The sequence below is a fragment of the Protomyctophum bolini genome (genome assembly GCF_963924005.1).
Source record: "Protomyctophum bolini genome assembly, chromosome: 6".
Lineage (NCBI taxonomy): Eukaryota > Metazoa > Chordata > Actinopteri > Myctophiformes > Myctophidae > Protomyctophum > Protomyctophum bolini.
This window is the reverse complement of record NC_137867.1, coordinates 18,393,152-18,415,377: the sequence shown is the minus strand read 5'-3', so window position 1 is coordinate 18,415,377 and position 22,226 is coordinate 18,393,152. Positions and strand designations below refer to the sequence as shown.

Sequence of the window (22,226 nt, the reverse complement as noted above, 5' to 3'; positions counted from 1 at the left end):
GATTTCAGAATGCTGCAGCCAGAAGCCAAACATGATGAACTGTAACCAAACTTGTATTTTATTTCATATACAACAACAACAACAGCACAGGAACAGTCAGAGCAGAAAAATATTAAGTCTGCATGTTTTGTTGTTAAAATGTCTGTTTGTTTATGTACAGTACTATACAGTATTTCACTCCAGTCTGGTATTGCAGAGACAAATTATTCTCAGTCTCTCTCTCCCTCTGTCTCTCTCGGCTGGTGTTGTGCCGAGATGCTCATTGCCATGTTTATCCAACCCTCGCACATTCTTACCCTAACCACAAAACATTGTCTCACAGATTGCGTTAGCACCTGCAAGGAACACTGCATTGGGTTATCGGCTGAATGTGTCACTTTGCTGCCGTCAAACTAAATGCCATTGTTTAACAATCAAGACATTTGGAATTTCTGACTGATTATCCGCTTTCGATCTTGCATTCATATTTCAGGCATGTCATTATAGTCAAAATGTTCAAACAATGTCAGAAGTTGTAACATTCTTTTAAAATAGCAGATGTACAGATCTATACAGTAATAGTACTATTAGAAGGCTGGTGATAAGTGGTTAAATGACAAACCAAGTTGGAGTCAAAGCCAGATGGCTGGAGAGTGTTGAACAGTAAATACTGTAAGTCAGATAATTCAATTATCAATTCATTTACTGTAGATACATATCGTTGTGGAGTTTGATTTGTGCTAATCAACTAAGTGAGTTGATTCGACAAAAGAGACGAATTATTTTTAGAACGATTAATTCGCAAATCACAGTTTGTAAGCAAGTAAGGGCGCTTTCACACCGGACATGTTTGGTTCGTTTAAAACGAACCATGGTCCGCTTACCCCTTTGGTTCGGTTGGTGTGAACATGCATCCGAACTCTGGTGCGGATCAAAGAAACGAACCATGGTCCGCTAAAAAAGGCCGGACTCGGTTCGCTTCCAAACGAACCACGGTGCGGTTCGTTACTGGTGTGAATGCATTCGGACTTTATAGAGGACCAAATACAGTACGATAGCCAAAATAGCTGTCGGGCTTCGGCAGTTGTGAGGCTGCATTAATAATTAGTTATAAAAGCATGTATTTTTTACGGGGATCACTATTGATATGACAGCTGACAGTCTGATTTTATTTTAATAGTAGGCCTAGACGCATGTCGAGGCGCAGCGCAAATGTAATGGCAGCGTAGGCCTACGAGGTTCACATGCGCAAAAATAACAGATGTATAATTATCGACACGGAATGGTGTACGGTATATGGTAGGCTACACGTGGATGTAAGCTTGTAGATCTGTTTATTTTAAGCATGCGCAGCCGTCACGCGAAGTTATGACAAAGCATGCAATGCATGAGTCTTCATGCGAGAGTTTCTCTTTCAACTCGATCGTGTCCCCTACTTTTTTCTGTCTGTCTGTCTGTCTGTGTTTGTGTGTGTGTGTGTGTGTGTGTGTGTGTGTGTGTGGGGGGGGCGCACATGAGGGGGAGAGACCCATATATTTATATGGGAGAGACGCAGAGACAGAGAATTTGAAATATTTAAAATCCATGTCGCGCACGGCCGCACGTATAGAGAAAAAGCCAATGTTAAATAAGCTATACACAGGTGGTCCCAAATGATTAATTGATTACATCACTATAGCAAAAGACGTAAAACTAGGTCAACTCAATTAGCTGCAGTGGAGCTTTTCTGACTTGAAGCTCAATAACCTACTAACTGACCACCTTCAAGTTTAAACCATAAGATGACATGGAAATGCCTGCCGATTTGATGCGCAGAAATAACATATATCTAATCAGGTCAAGGTGCACACATGGAAGAAAAGTCATTTTTATCGGGGATACCTTGTTGTTGTAGGCTATACGTCTCCGTGAATTGTATGCATCAGCAGCAAGCACATTATTGTTCAAACACCTGCTCCTCTGTTCACCTGTTGCTCTTATTTGGCTAATAAAATAATTAAGAATGAATGCAATAGCAAGTTGTTGCTGTCATGTTGCTGTTCTCTTCTCTCTCTGTGTGACTGAAGGTTGTCCCAAAAATTGTAGACAGTGATTTCCCCTCATGTTATTTTTCCCTCACTATTTGGTTCGCTTAACATGTCCACGTGTCATTTGTTTACATATTTGGTACGCTTTACAAAGTCCAGTGTGAACACCAAACGGACCAAAATCAAAATGCTAATATTTGGTCCTTGGTCCTTGATCCGGACCTTCTAAGCGAACTTTGGGTGTGAAAGCGCCCTAAGAGGCCAGGATAGTTCACATCTAAGAAAAAAGTTACATGAAGGCTTCATGTTTGAAGCTCAGACATTAAGTTCTTACAATTACTGTACTGTGTTTCAATCCAACAGATAAACCAATTAATTACACACAAATTCTACATTGGATATTTCATCCATAGACAAGTTCATTAGTAAATGCAAAGGTTTCCATTGGTTTCATTCGGCACCGATTATAGACAAGTTTATCTACAGTATATTAGGTGTTTATTGTCTAATTCATAACGGCTCACATTTCAACCCTGTTCATCCCTTATATATCCCATTACAGTAACGTACAGTAACTAAGTACTGGCTCTTTTGTAAATATTATTGTACAAGAATAATTCATTTTCATCCAATCAGGAGAATGATTCCTGTGATCGGTGAATATTTGGTTCTCTCCTAATAACTACTGCCGTATAGGCTATGTGAATTAATCACGAGGACCAAGACAAAATGTTCCGTAATACTTTTTTTCAACACACAGAAATTTAATTTAGATCAGTAGTATAGCTTGTATTGTGAGCTAAATTAGGACACCCCACTCTGGCCCCTATGACTCTCACTAATTATGCATCATCAGCACTTAAACCCATGTCTGTCTTGTTGACAACAACCTTGGCCAAAGAATCTTCTCAATATCACCTGAAACAAGAATTAAAGAGGACTATTCTTTAAAGCCTTCGGGATCAGGACTCCTCTGATCACTTCCAGGTGTTTTAGATCTGCTGCATGGGCCTCAGGTTGGGGGACACCTGTCGAAAATCAAACAGTGTTAACTTTGACAGAAAGATGTGGTTTAGTTTTTTTCATAGTCTTTTGAATACGTTTTTGTCTTAAAAGTTTTAGTCGACAAAATAATATTTTGGTGGGCCTTGATGGGGGTCGTAAGGGCTGACTTTACACTTGGTTGCATGCTGAAAATAGCATTGTGAGCTTGTAGATCTGCTGTTTTCAGATCGCAAAATTTGTATTTGTTGACGAAATTTTCAATATATTTAGTCTTAGTTTTACCATAGCTTATTTAAAAAAAAAATTTAGTCATCATCATTGAATAAAGGTAGACGACGAACATTTTCCGTCATAGTTTTAGTCAACGAAATTAACATTGCACAACAAGGGTGACAAAATTAGCAAGATGAAGTGGTTAAAATACCACACACTTGATACCATGAAATCCATCCTACACTGCTACTAGCTGCTTTACTGACTGCTGTTTTTAAAAAGACATGTAAAATGTGCTACTGCAACGCAATGGTCCCATTCATTTTAAGCTTTCAGCCATTTTAGTACTATAAATGCTTTGCTACAGTCCAGACATACATTTTTCATTTGACATCAGCTGAAGTGAAATACTATAATGGGAAGGTCCTTGGCCAGGCTACAGTTTGGCTGTTTGTGAGCTCCATTGTTGTTTGTAACAGTTACTCACCGCAAACTCTGCACCAGTGCACGCCTTGATGTCCTCTGCTGTCAGTCCCTCCCACACCTCGATTAGAGTCAGGCCATTTGTCTTGTCAACGTCAAACACCGCCTGGTGGAGGGAAAGAAAATAGGGATGGTACTGTATGTTTTGGTGGGAAGAGAGAAAGATGGAGATAACTGAAAAGAGGAGACAGAGCATTCTATCTCTTCAATAGAAATCTTTGAAACTCGTTAAATGGAAATTGATTCGAGTTCACAGACACAGTTCTGCTGTTACAACAACTCATACCTCCTCAGCTGTGCAAAGGCACTGTGCACTCTGGAGAATCATAGCAAAAGCTGCCTTTCAGGCAGAAGGACACGACATACTCCAAACGATGGAAATGAAAAACAATCAAAGGTAAAACACAATGTTGAATCCTGACCACCAGAGGATGACTGGCATAGAGAAACTGACTTTAATGGTTTCAGAGTATGGTCTTTGCTCTTAAGGTCTGCAGCCACCGACTCCAAAACACACTTCCTTCTATCCTGAAGCATACAGACCATTTCCTGTGCAACTCAGAATATCCTCCACTCTGCTAACATTTTGAGGTGTTGCATGCGAGCTGTATGAGCTGTGCATTTGTTAAACTGGCTGAGCCTGTCCGTTGAATGTCTTTACACTTTAGCCACCATATCTTTCATTATCAGTAATTACTGAAGCAGCTGTGCCTCTTATCAAGCTTTATCAAGTGCCACAAGGAAATGTAATTATTTTATAGTGACATACTTGATTTCTCTGTTCGATATCTTATGGACGCAAGACTTTAACTAGTGCCTGGCCTAGGTTGTACAAAAATAAACTTTCAGGAAATCCCGATTTCCTCAGTGGCTTCACAAAATATCTGTCTGACTGCTGCCCTGAGGCGGACCCAGGCCTGCTGAGCTGAGCTAGATGCTGTTAACCTGATTGGGCAGAGAGTGACAGGCAAAAGCCATAGATATATCCAAGGAGGAGTCTCACTCAGCTCATTAGAACCCTGCACAGTGACAAGGCAGTAGGCAGAAATCACACTATGGCAGTGCAAGACAGATGGGATGTCACAGACTACATGGGAGCAATGGATAATGGAGACCTTGAAACGTAGCTGCAAACAGCGTGACATTAAAAGTGATTAGAGAACGTTCACGATTCCCAATGAACAGTTTGTCTCTTAATTGCTGAGTTGAGGAGAACGAGCGAGATTGTAAGAATGAGTCAGAGCTGGAAAAGAGGCTGAAAGAGAGGTAGGGAAGTATGACCTAATTAGTGATCATAAGGAATCCGACAGTCACCTTCTAATCTATCTTGACCAGCATTGTCATCATCATCATTGTCATTCATCACACTGCTGTCTAGTGGAGGCAAATAATTAAGGAACTGAGTCTGAGGCCTCATTCACACATAAACATGTTCTGTGCTCTGCCTGTGTTTGATGGCCGCCTCAATGCTTTTCCAATGGGAGGGGAGGGGGACAGAACACAGCCATCAAACACAAATGTTTGGTCAAACCATGTGATGGGGGGAGAGTGGTGGCCTAAAAAATAAATAAATTACCAAACATTTGTTTGATGGTGTTTGATACGTGTGAATGAGGCATGTACACAGTAAAATACAAACTCTTAAAGCTAAATTAACCCGTACACCTGAGGTCAGCAAGATAGCTTGCGAGGCTCCGACCAACTCATTGGAGGCAATGTGGGGTTCAATGTCTTGCCCATGGACACTTCGATGTGGATGGACAGACACTTCGACATGTGGACAGGAGAAGCCGGGATTCGAACCGCCGACCCACGGATCATTGGACGACCTGCTCTACCTCCTGAGCCACAGCCGCCCCATAAGCATAGAAATGCTATATACAGTATATGGGGGAAAGGTAATTGCCATCATTGACACTACTCATCACTGCAGATGCCACAGGCGGCTATTTGTTGTGGCACCGCTGCTATAATCTGAATAATTCAGGTATTGCGCTCCTTCTGCCTTGAACGGATGGCAGAGAGAGCATATCTTTCGAATGAAAATGCCGTCTCCCTGAGTAATGCTACATCAAAGGTGCGATGATTGAGTTACCTTGGGGAGTGGACGGGAGTACCCCAAGCACAATGGTCCACAGAGGTGGCACGATTTAATCATAAAACACACACGTGCGTGATCACACACACAAACGCAGGGCAAACTACTTCAAATCTACTTCAAAGCCCATCATTATAACAACATTGCTGCAAGCCGACTTGGTAAAAAGGGAAACAGCGTAGCTGTGATTAAGAGGAATGGGAAATGGTAATGTAGGAAATAAAACGCCCTGCCTAGGGAAATAAGAGAGGAAAAAGTGAGAACTGTAGATTTGCAGCCTGCCTGCAACTTCCATCTGGGATCTCAAATACAATTTGCACCATTTAGGACATATTTCAATTCCTTTTCCCCATGGCCACAAGGAGTACATGGAGGATTTTCCTTGTTTGTGTGAATACAAGTTCCTGTGTGTGTGTGTGTGTGTGTGTGTGTGTGTGTGTTTGTGTGTGTGTGTGTGTGTGTGTGTGTGTGTGTGTGTGTGTGTGTGTGTGTGTGTGTGTGTGTGTGTGTGTGTGTGTGTGTGTGTGTGTGTGTGTGTGTGTGTGTGTGTGTGTGTGTGTGTACATGTGACAGTATGGAGACAGAAATGTTTGTGTCATTTGGCACGGTTGTAGGAAACCAGTTTCTTCTCTAATTTTGGAAACAAATTATAGCTGAGATTACAATTATGCAGAGAAGTATCAACACATTAGAGATAACCACTAATGGGGTTATACCACAGGCATGTCTGCTACTGTCAACTGCAATGCTATCAACGCTTCCTCTGGGGACCCAGTGGTTGCCCCACTAAACAAAACCATGATCAAAAGCGTGTTATTAGGGAATTAATTCATATTGAATAATACTCTCTATTTTGGAGTGATTGGATAGAATTCCAGAGAGATGGCACTTGAGTCATTAAGGAAAGTGACATGTAAATTGCAGGATCTCTGCCTGTCTATTAGCAGCGCTTTATTAAAGACTCCATTGCCGAATTGTAGATCAATGCCCACCGCTGCTGTGAGGGACCTCAACTCCTCTCCTCCACCTCATACTAAGACCTCTAACAGGAGCCAATTTAAGGGGGGGATATTTAAAGATATCCTGCAATAGGATTAGACCTCTGTGGGACAATTGGGATATTCCCAGATTCACTGAGCTCCTCTCTCTTCCTCTTGGGTCCTCTTTGAGGTTTCTTCCTGTTAAAGGGTGCTTTTTTCCTTGCTCCCATTAGCAAATTTTAATATAGGATATAAAACCAACCAAATAAAGTTTGATATTCAGAAGAAAACATATTTAAATAGTAGAATAACGTAGCTATATATCTATATAGGCTCATATTACCCCGTTCTCCCCTATACAGTATACCTAAAGTGCCATGAGATAACATTTGTTGTGATTTGCCGTTATGTAATTTAAATTGTCTGGACTTGATTGCATGCCTTACATAAATATCAAGGTCACAGTTAAATATAAGGGTTTATATTTTAATGAGGACACATGACTGTGTTTCAGCTAAAATGTTTTACACATAACCAGACACACAGGATTATGGTAATGTAATCCCCACCTCCTCCTTTTAGCTCATCAACACTAAAACGCAATGAAATGTTCTCAAATTAATTGCATTCTCAAAAAGAAAATAGGAGGTGGTGTTTGTGAGCTTAGCAGAGCAGGATTGGGAGGAATGGAGGAATGGAAGTGGAACCGGAGATGGCAAGGATGAAGGAGGTGAACGGTGTAAGGAGAGAAGAGGATGTGACAGAAAAAGGGGGCAAGAATAATTAGTGGCATACTATTCTATTCCATTATAAGCTGAAAGTATAAAGTAATAGATGAAATGACATAGAGGGGGGATTTAATAGACAGAGATAAAGACAGAGAGAGAGAGCTGGAAGAGAGTGTAAAGGAAGAGGAGGTGTCAGCAGGGTGGTCCAAATATTATCACCCCTTTATACAGTGGGCATACATGCAGACACAAATGTTTTCACTTAGATATTGGGCTGTGTGCTTGAAATGAATGCTGGCAGACCAAGCACAAAAGAACAGACGGGGAGGAGAAGTGAAGCAAAAGAGAAATGTAAGGAAATGGAGCAGACTTTGTCTGACAGGTCATGTCTCCACAGCACAGTAAGCTACCACAGAGGGTAATGAGCCCATGACCATGCACCCATGGTGCCAGCCAGCTCTACCAGACAACACTGGAACATCTCTGCAGGCATGCCCTAATCTCCACCGCAATGCTTCTCAGTAACTTCTTCCTTTCTTCAGGTTCAGCATTGCATTCACCCAAGCACTGTAGCTGAGTAAACAACAACTAAAGAGGCTTGCAATGTTGTTAATGTTTAGGTGTCCTGTTTACCGGTTCATCAATTTCATATACCGTTAACATAAGGGAAACTTTGACAGGAAAAGACTCGCTCACCGTATAGAAAAAGAAGTAAAACTCCTTAGACTGAAACTTAAATATATTTTATTTTATTTTATCATGCTGTGCTCATGGTGCTCTGTGCTCATGGTGCAATTAAAAAGCAAACGTTTCGGTCCTCAAACCTTCGTCAGTGTTATGGTTTTTCACAGACAAAGAACTTACTCTTAAACAACTCCAAAACAATACAGCTCAGGTGCTGATGATTACTAATTGGTGACATCACCTGATTGTGGGCGTGGACATTACAGAAAAGATAATTGTACAAAATCACAGTTATATAGGAAACAAGAATATTGCATACTGTACATCACATGTTGACAGACTTATACAATCACTTTTTGAATACAACTTTTTACTTTATAGGTAGCACTGGAGGGAGAGATCTTCATTCAAGCCACCTGGATTGACAGACTTTAAATAAAAAAATCCATCTAGATTCAGTTTGGAGGAGTTTAGTGTCTAAATCACCCCCTCTTCTAGATTTCTTAATTTGATCAATAACTGTGTAAGACAGATCTGCTAAAAACCATAGCACTGACGAAGGTCTGAGGACCGAAATGTTTGCTTTTTAATTGCACCATGAGCACAGAGCACCATGAGCACAGCATGATAAAATAAAAGAAAATATATTTTTCTAAGTCTCAGTCTAAGGAGTTTTACTTCTTTTCTATACGGTGAGCGAGTCTTTTCCTGTCAAAGTTCCCTTATGTTTTTGAGACCACCGCTACCGTAGTCAAGTTTGAAGAAAAAAAAGGATGAAGAAAAGGCGCAACAGTTTTCTCAGTGCTTCAATATACCGTTAACAAACACCCATTCTTCTAGAATCTAGATGAATCTGGACCTGCTACTTGCTTCCATGTAGTTATCCCCCCTGTGAGTTTGTCTGTCTGTTAGCAGCTAATCTCTGGCACCGTTGGGCAGATTGGCATGAAACGTAAACTCCCAGTAGGCCAAGGAAGAATCTCTTTTTGGCCAACTCCCCACATTATATAGGCCACGTTCCGTGACTTTATGGGCCCTGGTTAGGTAACCCGCAGCCTGGCAGGTATCTGGGTCGATTTACACTTATGATGTGGTTATGGCTTAGGAAGGATTTAGGGGCCGTGTCCACTAAGATGTGTTTTCCCGGCTGAAAACGCCATGGCACTCGCCAAAAAACGTCAGAGTTGTAAAGTTGTAACTTCGCTGGCGATTCCAAATACGTGGTGCTCCCATATTGTACAATAATTCAAAACATAGGCTGCGCTCAGCTGAAGAAGAAAGAAAAACTCAGCACTCAGCTGAAAAATAACTCATCTGAAACAGAAATAAATATACACAGCCCCTAAGACGTTTCTTGGGAACGAGAGTGTTGTTTATTTTAGCCAGCCACTCAGAGGTGCTCCATGGGTAGTCAAATTTAAAAGAATATCTGAGAATGTACAATTGTACATTATAACCGTAGAACGGAGTCATTCTACACTGACGATTCACCCTGAAAATAGCAGGAATAGCAGATCTACAGCTCATTTGGTTGATGGGCGCGCAGAATAGGATTTTCCCCTTCTTTGGGACTGGAAAAAAGAGAATGACACCCTAGAAAAATCTAAAAAAGGTAATCACACTTTTTCACTCTGCATGCTTAGCAGCTTCAGGCCCATCACTTTTAATGAGTGATTCATGAACCATCACAATGATGCAGCACCCATCCTTTGGTGAGGACGAATGGGGATGGTACCGATGAAGGATCACCATCACCCATCCTGTGGTGAGGACCACCAGTGACGGGAACAAGCTGGGCCATGTGGAGTGGATGGTGAGATCATTAAAGCACAGCATCGTGGAGTGACAGTCCCAAATCTAACCGCACAGTAAAAAAAAACACACCCGCGTGGACTGAGTGGTGCAACTCCCCTCTCCCCCCCTCTCTCTCATTATCTCTCTCTCTCTCTCTCTCTCTCATTAGCAGGCAACAGTGCAGCACTATCTCATAGTCATACTGGTGCTCATAGGTTAACACGGACATAGTCACATAGGTGAACACGGACATTGCTGTTCCTTGGAGTGGTTGCACCACTCACAAATCCTCAGTGTAACATTACTGTGAGTGGAAAGAAAAGACCCAAATGTACCCTCAAGGGCAGGTTTTTACATTCTCCGAGTTAAATTAACAGAATCTTCTGTACGCAAGAAACAATTAAAAAAAATCGATAACCAGGCTACTGGCAGTAATCGGCTGATTGGATTAGGCTGAATAAATGTAACTTCCATCTTCCTGTGCCACTTTCTTTTATCACTGTGCTCATCAGTCACTCTCCACCAGGGGGGCAGTCAGACAGATATTTTGTGAAGCCACTAAGGAAATCGGGACTTCCTGAAAGTTCATATAATGGCCTGTTGTGGCGCTGACATTGGGCCCAAAAAAACCCATAGCTCCATAGAGTACCATGTATTTGTGCCCAACTTCACCTAGACTTTATTACCTTAATAAACATGGTCATGAATACTTTCTGCTTCCAGTCACTAGTTTAAAGTCTCATTTCTCATGTCATAATATTCTTTTTGGAAAACTATGGTCCCATTTATTAAAGAAAGAAAAATGCGTATGTTCTGAGGGGTCGTGGCTACCGTTACAGTCTATGATCGGGAGCCACCCCCCGTTCGAGTCAAAATAAAAACCAACGAAGAAGAAGGGGGGAAGTCCCGCCTCGTTGTCTGGGCCAGCCAATGGCCAGCTGGGCCCAAACGGATCTACAAAGATGGCGACTTACAGTTCAAGGACTGACAGGCTTCATTTAACGTCCATATAAGACCCGGAGAACGCTTTGTCCATATTTTTTTTTTGTCTATGCTCCCCACACTATCAGTCCCAGTGTATGTATGTGTGTGTGTGTGTGTGTGTGTGTGTGTGTGTGTGTGTGTGTGTGTACATGAGCATCAAGGTGTCTTTCTTTGGCTTCTGTGTGCATGCGTGCGAGTATTACTGACACATTATGGGAACTGATTGGTTGTTGATAAGGCAGAAAGCAAACCCAGTGAATGATCATGGGCATTTCAGTCAGTCAAACGAATAAGGCAGCATAGTCAGGAAATATTAATATATTAACACTATGTTTGCCGAGGAATTTTCAGAATAAAGGCGCTAGAGTGGCAAGCAGATGGGCAGATTTTACTCTGAAAAGCCCCGCCTTCCATTTCTCCCCAAAACCGGGAGGTATAATGTTCCATTACTACCTCGTGCTAATAAGTCTGATCTCTCTTTAGAAGGGTTAATATTCCAAACGTGATGCTTCGTTAAGTCAGACACTAGGACAGAACATCGGCGTTCTGATCAAAACCATGGACATGGCTGTAGATTTCCAGATGATAGCAAGTTCTGCCGGCCCGTAAAAGTGAAAGGCTTCGCACATGCGCTAAATACGTCCAGGAGCTCTGAGCAAGGCGTTGCCTAGCAACGGCCGCTGTAAAAAAAAAAGGATTTGAGCAATCCCGCTTTATATAATATCCAAGGACGTGTATACACGTTCGAGGCACCACACGGTTTTAATTGAGAGGACGTCACGTGCATACACATTCTTAGCATCATAAGCTCTCATAAGCTGCCATCCTTTGGATATAATTACTTACATGAAAATGTACAACATAGCGATTCGAAAATATGTTTGTCTGTTTTTGTCACTCTTGAAGGGGTTAGCATGATGGTCAGGTTAATGAAGCGGACTTTCTCACCAAAGAACAGAGGTTTGTGTAGTCGGCTGGCTAGCTTTCATTTAGATTGGGGTTAATGGAAGCTAACTTGCATACTGGGTGTACGCAGGGGTCGAATTTTTTTTTTGGTGGGGGTCGAACCCCCCAATACCCCTTAAATGCATAGAAAACTGCATTTTGGCACAGTATACCTAACCTATAACACGATACAAAAACAACAGGTCTTACAAATCATTAGTCCAAATGTCTCTTGCAATGTCTTATTCTGAAGATATCAGATATCTGATAACTATTTTCCCCATCAAAGCAAATTAAATTAAATTAAAATAAGCACACATTAAACAGCTTTTTACCGTTTGTGTTAACCTACAATAAATTACTGTTTTTGAAAACCAAAAGATGTTGAGAATGGAGCAGAACATACTGTAGTAGACCTTGACTGATTTATAGTAGGCCTACAATCGTTTGGATTGCAGTGACCCCACATTGTTTCATCAGGAACAATATTTCTAGATATTATTAATAATAATAATACATTATTATTATTATTATTACCTGTGCTTGCTACTGGATCTGCTCCTGCTGTCAGTACTTGCAGGGTCTCTGCTGGCTTATTATACAGGCTAGGTTTCTACCTCCTCCCCATCTGTCTCACTCTCAGTCTCAAGCAACTGGTCTCAATTTGCTCTGCATCTTCATCAACTGGCATAGTTTTTTTTAACTTTTTCTTTAACTACATTATCAGCTTAACTCTATCTTTTCTCTTAAACAGTTGAGCTATTGTTCGTTGCATTGCCATTTGGCTTAAATAATTTGTTTAATCGCATTCTTCTGAGTGGCTTCTCATTCAATAAAAGTTGCCAGTTTAGTTTCCTGTGTTTTTTATTTTCTTTGTTCTGAACCAGTATTTCGCTATGTCAGTCTGTCAGCCAACCAGAAACAGTTTTTTACGTTGGAGGAATTTAATTCGTCGTAGAGCCTACCTACTATATCCGTTCATATGCACACATATGTTAGGGAGATGAACGTCCGTTTTCGTATCCGCTCTATACCGGATTTTCAACATGCAAAGTGAACTGGTCCCTGCAGCCTGCACATCGACGCAAGTGAGAAACACTTCTCCTCTCTCCAGTCCGTGCGGTGGTGGATTAATAACAACGGGACGCATCGCTGACTGACATAAACACACAGTTACAATTCAGAAGCACTTCATTAAGAAAACTCAACTAATAACACATGTGTGTGTTAATCTGCCCGATTCTGACGTTAGTATATAATGTTTTGATTGTTTTCCTCTTGGACATGCGTTTGTGGGCAAAGTGGCAGGTTATTTAATATAGTATTTTGATAGCTCCGGTGCGCTCCGGGGCGTCAGGTCTTACCGGGTCGGAGCTCCGGACCGTCCCGGCCCACTTTCACCCCTGGGTGCACGTATGACAATCAAGTAAATACATACCTTTTCTGTGATGATGCGATCCACACATTGTTTCCCCGTCAATGGCAGGTTGCATTTTTCCAGGATCTTGTGTTTTCCACCCTGAGAGAGAGAGAGAGAGAGAGAGAGAGAGAGAGAGAGAGAGAGAGAGATAGAGTGTGAGAGAGAGATGGAGGGAGAGAGTTGGATTAGGGGTCATTTATCCCGTTTATGTTCGGACTGTCAGTCAAATGCCACGTGTTTGTTTCAGGGATGCAGCTGGCAACAGAGTACTTTCATTATTCTCTCCCTAGGGGTGTGTGATCCCATGTGTGTCTCAATTTCCCCAACACCCCCACACCTTCCCCGTCCCCATGCCTGTGTGCATGTGCGCACCCCACACCCACTCAATCACTAATGATGACAGGCCTCAGTGCGCTTGATGTATTCTCACCTGTTGCACCATCTGGACTACAGCCGCAGTGGCACATCAGACAACATTGGCATACTGTATATCAGTAGGCTTCCCTGGACACACAGCACCGTGTTGCCATTGCATCATGCCAGCCGGCGGAGCATTCTAAAAGTAAACCAATTAAGCCAAATCCTACAACCGGGAGGTGATTTATATACAATGCAGGACTGGCCTAATGGCTGAGAGTCCATTTTCAGATGTGCATTTAACTTAACCGTAAGCTAAATAGCCAGAGACTTGAGAGAGGCAGTCTGTCTACAGAAAACCTCATGGGGCTGAGCACGCACTGACTGACAAAGAGGCATTAAGCAATCCATTAGCAGAATCATCCTCAATCAGTCATTATACTCTCTCACTCATTATCATAGAAGACAGAGACAAGGTGCACTGCTCGGAGGCACTTGGAGGCTAAACGGTCCATCCATTAAATAGGACTTGGGATTCTTGGAAAATAAAATTAGAAAGCAAATGGAGGGGAGGGGGAAAAAATAAAAACAAGAAAGAATGAGTTACTATTGATGATGCCACTGCTAAGGAAACGAGTGCAATAGATGCTCACATGATGTCACAGTGTGACATCCAAACACACATGCATGCACCTAGTGGTTGACAAAGTACTCAACCCCTGTACTAGTCAAAGTATAGATATTGTACTCAAGTGAAGGTACTTAATTACTGGCAACCAGCATGCACAGTGCATGCACCTGCTGCAACAAATGTAGTACCTTGGCTGAATGTTCCATGGTCACCACCACCTTGGTTCCAGCACTGGCCACTAGGTCCATGGCTCCTCCCATTCCCTTCACCATCTTCCCCTGAGGAGAAGAAGAGTCTTGGTTGACTGATTGATTTATTAGGCGACTGATTTAACTCAATTATCACTAATTCAATAATGCATTAAACTTTTTGGATTTCAGTATAATGTTTTTCACAGCAAAGTACAAACCAGTCGTGACAAATTTACAAATAATGTTTTTGGTGATAATAGAGCATGTGGAAACATTTTCACTCAAATCTAATTATGAGATATGAACCTTTGCATTTGTGACACGCCCAAGTGGCTAAGACTTAGCATCAGAACAAGTGCACCACGTTTGGTTGGTAAGACTTAGCATCAGAACAAGTGCACCACGTTTGGTTGGTAAGACGTAGCATCAGAACAAGTGCACCACGTTTGGTTGGTAAGACTTAGCATCAGAACAAGTGCACCACGTTTGGTTGGTAAGACGTAGCATCAGAACAAGTGCACCACGTTTGGTTGGTAAGACTTAGCATCAGAACAAGTGCACCACGTTTGGTTGGTAAGACGTAGCATCAGAACAAGTGCACCACGTTTGGTTGCGACGAGTTCGCAGTTTACTATGAAAACCTGAATATCATGTCAGTCAATCCGTCATGCCTCGTGACACGCTCCATAGATGGCTGTCTCCATAAATGAAGATCACGCAACTGACCTCATCAAACCCTGGATAGCCATACATGGAGAAGACTGGATCATCACCTAGATCTGCATATATGGAGCCGGCCAGTAACTCTACATCTGACCTCACGGACACCATGTTGATCTGACCTCATCAAACTCTTAGATCTCCATATACTGTATGGAGCTGACCTGTTATAACATTCCATATCTTGATCCTTCCCCACCCGTCCTTCCTCTTCGATGTCTCCCTTTTGACTGATACCTATCCATTCAAACTCTAGACAGGCCCACCCCAAAGTCATTACAGCAGCAAATTAATGTCCGGACCTACCTGGGCCCTAACTGGGCTGGCCTTACTAATTAGCACACATTTTACACCCTACCCAGCCGAAAATGCCCAGACCTGTTTCAGTGCGGCTTACTGGTTACAATACTTTAGATAAAAGGATAACTTCACCCATTTCCAACCTATCTTTATATAATTGGTCCTCACAAATGCTCATTATTAAATGGTATCATTTCTGTGTATTTGCTGTGTCTCAGAAGAGGGCTGTGGACAGCTTATGAACCTGAGCTGAACCTGAACTATGTGAATTGTAAAAAACGAAACAGGGAAGTTCCATGGTCATTGGTCAAGCTCCTGAAAGAGAGGAGGCCAGATTAATAAGGAACGTTGTTGTCTATGTCTATTGTTGACCTATACAAATTATTACAATTTGATTGAAAATACATTTCAAGAAGCTGCATAGAGCACATTGTGGCACTTAGACTTATAATTGAACATTGTATCAGAAAGTAGCTGAAACTGTATGTTGCCTTTATAGACTTTTCCAAAGCCTATGACAGGGTGCCGAGAGGAAAACTGTTCAAAGTATTAAAGAGCATGGGGTGTGGCGTTAGTATGATCTTGGCCCTGATGTCAATGTACAGTGTGACAACAAGTATCCTGGGATCCACCACAATAACAGCATCCACTGGAGTGAGGCAAGGATCCCCTACATCCTGCTTCCTGTTTGTACTGTTTGTCGACATGCTCATCAGAAAGTTAAAACAATGTGGGGACGATGGTTTCCTAAAATGGCTCCATGTTTTAATGCTAATGGTTGACACTGTCATCCTGGCAACATCAAAGGAAAGGCTGACTGAAAAACTGAAATATCTGGAGGAATATTGTGATGAATATGGCATGCTTGTTAATGAAAGTAAAACCAAATTTATGGCTATATCGGGATCTGATGAAGACAGGCAACCTATTCAGCTTGCTTCCCTTACAGTGAAGCATTGTGACAGTTATACATATCTTGGAGCCATCTTCACTGCTGATGGAAATGCCCGAAACTCACTTTCCCTACATGCAAAGGAGAAGACAAAGCACCTAAACAAACTGATTATCTTCCTGACCACCAACTATGATGCTCCATTTTGTGTAAAACGTAAGGTTTTTGAGGCTGCTTTCTCATCAGCTATATTGTATGGGTGTGAGGCTTGGTTGAAAATCCCCTTAAAGTCTGTTGAAACTCTCTACATGGCTGGAGTGAAATCCCTACTTGGGGTGAGGGTTACTACCCCTAACTTAACCTGCCTGTTAGAAGCAGGACTGCTTTCAATGCAAGCTTTGGTGAGAGAAAAGCAAGCCAGGTTCTTCACCAACATACAGCAGCGGAATGGCATGCTTGATGACCCCTTGTGGTATGTTCTTCAATTGCTGAAAAATAAGAACCAAGTCATGTATTCTCAGTTATCTGAGATAATGGAAAAACGAGATCATATTGAGAGTGACCGAAGGGACATGATTCATAAATTACAATCCAAAGAGGGAACAAGATATAAGACATACCAAGCCATCAACCCAGATCTATCTGTTCACCCACTCTATACCAGCACCAGCAGTACACCTTACATTGAGGACTATTTGAGGATAACCTTTACATGGTTTCGGTTGTCCGCTCATAGACTGCGTGTGGAAATGGGAAGATGGAGCCGCATATAGAGCAGCGGTTTTGCCAATGTGAGACTGGTATACAAAACAAACAGCACATACTGGTTTGTCCCCTCACACAAGATATCAGAGAGAAATATGGACATGGGGGTGTTGATTTGAGCCCACTCTTTGTGGGCACTAACAGAGAGACTTTGCGTATGCTACATGCCTGCCTGTCACTTGTGGAGCAATAGAGGGCTCCTGTTGTAAAGGGTTTCTGTGTTGTGTGTTGTATATTTTAATGTATTGTACCTTTTTTAAGTTTTTTTATTATTGTTTGGACCCAATGTTTTATACATTTGTGTCAATAAAGTAACTAACTAACTAACTATAAGGAGTAGCAAAATAACTGATTCGGACAAAATTCTAAATGCCAATAAATCTAGTAGACATTGCATTGAACTGTAAATCTAGTAGACCTTGTATTGAACTGTACTTTCCTGTGCTTTTTTTAATCAATCAAAGACAGAAATGGGCATCCAGAAGCAGAACAACCCAAGGAATCCAGTGGAAACAGAATTTTGATACTACAACCTACAGATCAGACATTATAGGCCACAATGTAAAGTTGCTTTATGCTCACTTGACACTTTGTAATCCGAGTAGCGGCTGAGTTTTTGGATCCCTAATAAGCGAATTAAACTAAAACATGTAACTTAATTCAGAAGAATAAATGAATTTACAGTTGAGGAAAAACACATTCCTCTTCACTGACACAAAACTTGAAAGTGCAGGCAAATGCAACATTTTCTCTATAGAATACAGTATCTTAGAGTACAACTAGAAAAGGTGCCCCTCAGGGCACAGGTCTCCACCTGGCCAGGTCAGGTTGTGGCCTCCTTGTGGTGCTATAATAGGCCAATGTGAAAAGGGTGCCATTTGTTCTTACACCATTGATGGCAATTGGATGATTTGAGGCATTTTGTTCCAAAAATGTGTTTTGCAAAAATCCACCTGTAGGTGGCGCTATAACAGGCCAATGTGAAAAGGGTGGGATATATTCCTCAGCCTAGTAGGAAAGTCTGTGGAAGATTTCACGTAAATTGCACGCTGCGTTCATGATTTGAGGCTTTTTGTTTCAAAAGGGCCAATCCTGCAAACTTTGAAAGCCAATGTTAGCCAATTAGGATGTAATATGAAATATCGGACAGATCCAACTTGAACACATGACTATAGAGATAGTGTGTAACGATTTGCAGGATTTTTGGGCAGAATCTGGAGGATATTATAAAAAAATGTGTTTTTCAAAAGTTGGCCTCCTGGTGGCGCTATAACAGGCCGTTCTGGAAATTCATCGTTAGCATCGAGTGTGTGTGCAAAATGTGGCATTGACCGGGTTAACGGTGCCGGAGATTAGCTGTTCAGACGAACGGACGGACAGACAGACACAGGAGTGCAAAACATACTCTATCCCCATGCCTTCGCCTGGTGGACAATTAGTAGAATACAACCGCTGCTGTTCAAAAGCAAGAATACTTTTCATTGGCCAATGGCAACTTTCAACCATTGAAAATAACCTAAGAGGGAGTTGAGAAGGACAGAAATACATACGGTATCTCTGAAATTGTCAGAATACAAATCTGGGTGTGAAAACTCATTACAGTAAAAACATCACAAACGGGTGTCTATGAAACTAAATAGCCTAGAATCACTATGCGGTGCGGTGCCTTAAATAATAATGCCAATCCACTTTAAGCTTAACAAAGGGACATTAACTGAAACAAAGCAGGATTCCAATTAAACAGGAATAAATATTGTATTTATTTTATTAAAATGGGAGACCTGAAAAAATAAATCACCATAAAAAATATAATTGCCAGGTGGGAGAAAGATTGTCTTCGACTATCTCATTCTTCCGTTTCTGAATAAGGAAGGCTGACATGTAGATATGGCTGCAGGGCAGTGGCTGTGTAACTGAATTAAAATCCCATTCGCTCATCAATCATACGTAGGAAGAGCTTGCCATGCTTTCTGCTCAACAACCAGAGGATATGTTCGGCACGCCACATAATAAGGATACTGTATGCCTCAAGGGAGGCAGGCTGGGAGAGGAAGATACCAGCTGAGAGGAGAGCCAGTACAAGCGGTAAACTGCAGTAGGGTGTAAGAGGTGGATGGTGGGGGGCTGGTGGATGGGTGGATGGGAATTTAATTTCTGAATGTGGCCTGCAGAGTGCAGAGCCACACATAGGCTACTGTACGCGAATGTTCACATATGAAGTGGAAATCACTGAAAAACACTTGTTTTCAAAATAGATGATGTCTATCCTAGCAAGCAAATCCCCGCAAAACACTCAGACTGAGTAACATACATAGATTGACGGAACTATTGAAGTGTTCAGGTAAAGAAAAAGAAGAAAAAAGCAGACAATGGGAATGATGAATGTCTGACCTCTGCAGTGCTTTTCAGATGGCTGCTCAACTAAGTTATATCTTATTCTTACCGGTATTCTATAACCCATATCTCCTTGGATGGTGACCCTGAGATGGCAGGCTAAAAAGGACACTCTGGCCTTTCTCATATTGGCAACATTAATTTGATCCCTGGTGCTTAAAGAGCTTGGTGTGTGCATGTGTGTGTGTGTGTGTGTGTGTGTGTGTGTGCGCGTGTGCGTGCGTGCAGCAAGATAACACAACATAAGCTCGGAATGTCAGGGTTAGATTTACAGCTATGTTACTCAGAGTAGACATTCAATAATGGCGTTAATGAAAGGGGAAGGGGGGGAGAGGGGGGGCAGTGGTGCCACATAGTCATTTAACCCTGTTGCAGCTCATCTAATAAGGTTGCTGAGTGCAAAGATACAATTAAGCAAATGCAAAAACAATAAAAAAAAACGTTTTTTGATCACTAAGCCATTGAAAATGGGGATGAGAATAAAATGAATCAAATGGCCCAGGGCATCTGCATCGACACCCATTAATGGCTCTGAAAATTCCTGTCTGCAAGCCATAAATGATGCAACTGTATTGCAGCCATTAAAGCTACTGGTATTGCCACAGGCCATTGGACGTTAGGCCATTGGATGTTAACTGTGGAGAGAAATGAACCAGCAACAGTGCCCGTGTGACATTCATGACCAGTGCCAGCATGCTGACATCTAGCATTGAAATGATACTAGGTTCAAGCCTAAAATGGGTTTGTTTCCACCGTTATAGAATTAAACAGGAAAATGCATGAAATTGAGTGCTTGGTTCGTACAAATGACTCTTATAAGGTCCCTGCACAGTGCACACTAAGAAAAAAAAGATCATAATCGAAAAAGAGGGGTATGTGGCTTGTCATTGTCCTATATCACACAGAATTTGCTTATCCTCGGCTCTGCAGCTTACAGTAGCATCTGGTTATCTGAGCCAGCTTTGATCTTTAAGCTGCTTCATATAACACAATTCAAACGTATTCTTGTGCGTGTGAGAGAGAGAGAGAGAGAGAGAGAGAGAGACATGTCAGATTTTTGGCTGCGTATCGTGAGGCTCGCCATAAATAGTAGGCTACATCTGCAAGCTCACAACATGCCGCAGATCGACGCGTTGCAAGCTTGTAGATCTGCAATTTTCGGTGAGCGACGCCACCCTACAACCAAGTACAGAAATCACCCTTGAGAGCATGTGAGACAGAGAGAGAAGGAGAGCATGATATAGGGAATGAAATAATAACCTATTCCATCCTGCACACTGAAGTGAATTCATCAAATCAAATCAAGGTGTAAACTTTTGTTGGCCGTTGCCTAGACTTGTTTTGTCTGGGTGAGCATGGTTGCCAGGCTACAGTGAATCTGCTCACCTGGAGTCTGTGGTGGACGTGAATAGGTCCTTTCTAGAACACCAACCTTTTTCACCTCATGTTCATGACCTTCAGGATTTAGGCCTTTCACAAAACCAATAATTCTGGAGGACATAAAAACTAGCTGTAACTGCATCGGACATCGCGACCATGGCGAATGAATGATGCAAACCATGCTACTAATCTAAACGATGCCTCACTCATGCAGAATGATGCCTTTATTGGTGGTGGAAAAAAACTCACATAGCCTAATGTTCATGTTCTGTAGCCTACTCAGTACAGCTTGAATTAATGAGAATGGCAACAACATTGTAGGCCTGTGCAATTAACCGAAAATGTATCAAAACCAATATATTTTTTTGATCAATATCTAAATTAATCTTGCTTACATAGTTTAATCTATTAAATCTAAATTTAGTTTAGATCTCTAATGAGAAAATCTTTGCGCACCAGTTCCCATGGATGTGTCACACACCCAACACCCCCATCTTCTGGAAACATGTATTTGACTCTCGAGTCTAGCGGGTTCATTGAACTCTCCCTTTGAAATGTATCCTTGCCAAAGGGAGATACGGTACATACAGTAGCCCCCACATTTGCTAATTAAATAGGCACTGAGGTGCAAGTTCAAGATGAAATCTCTATTCACTTTCTCACTGAATGTCTTTAAAAAGGGGGATGCATGTGCGTGTCTTCTGGAGGGAGTGATATAAATATTGAAAGATTAAGCTAAAAGGAGACCTTCCCAGGTGGAAACTCTACCACGATGACACCTGACCTGTGAGCTTGTAGAATGGCTATATGTTCGGTGTGTGAGCATTCATGTGAAATATTAAAAAGAAGATGTAATACAATTGATAAGACTGTCTTATACCTTCTTATCTATCTATCTATAAATGCGGCACGTCTCTGTATGTCTGTAATCTGTAATCCACGTAACTCGAGAATCGTTCGCCCCACCGACTTCAAATTCGACACACGTGTTCCACACCACCACAGGGAGTGCAGTGTCGAGTCCGTCTGACCCACGGTTGTCCAGAACCAGCACAAAAGCCTCTGCCCGGGCTCCGGACAGGGCCAAAATCCAGATCACCCCTAAATCTTCATATATGGAGCTGGCCTGTTCTGACATCACAATGATGTTCTGACACGCTCCATATACAGTATGGCCAGTACAGAATTCATTCCATATGTTATTGTTGATCTGACCTCATCAAACCCCTACCTCTGCCAGTTGACCTCACCTGTAC

At 41.9% G+C, this 22,226-nt stretch overlaps 1 protein-coding gene across 1 annotated transcript in view; it reads right to left on the bottom strand.

Moving 5' to 3' along the window:
• Positions 1-35: 35 nt before the first annotated feature.
• The window catches only part of oxct1a (3-oxoacid CoA transferase 1a), a 69,646-nt gene continuing 47,455 nt past the window's right edge, over positions 36-22,226 (bottom strand). Inside the window, exons 14-17 of the mRNA XM_080765237.1 lie at positions 14,517-14,606; positions 13,359-13,439; positions 3,712-3,813; positions 36-3,034 (exon numbers count right to left, since the gene is read on the bottom strand). Of these exons, the coding sequence (XP_080621363.1) occupies positions 2,999-3,034; positions 3,712-3,813; positions 13,359-13,439; positions 14,517-14,606 (309 nt within the window). The 3' untranslated portion in view covers positions 36-2,998. The remainder of the gene's footprint in view (positions 3,035-3,711; positions 3,814-13,358; positions 13,440-14,516; positions 14,607-22,226) is intronic.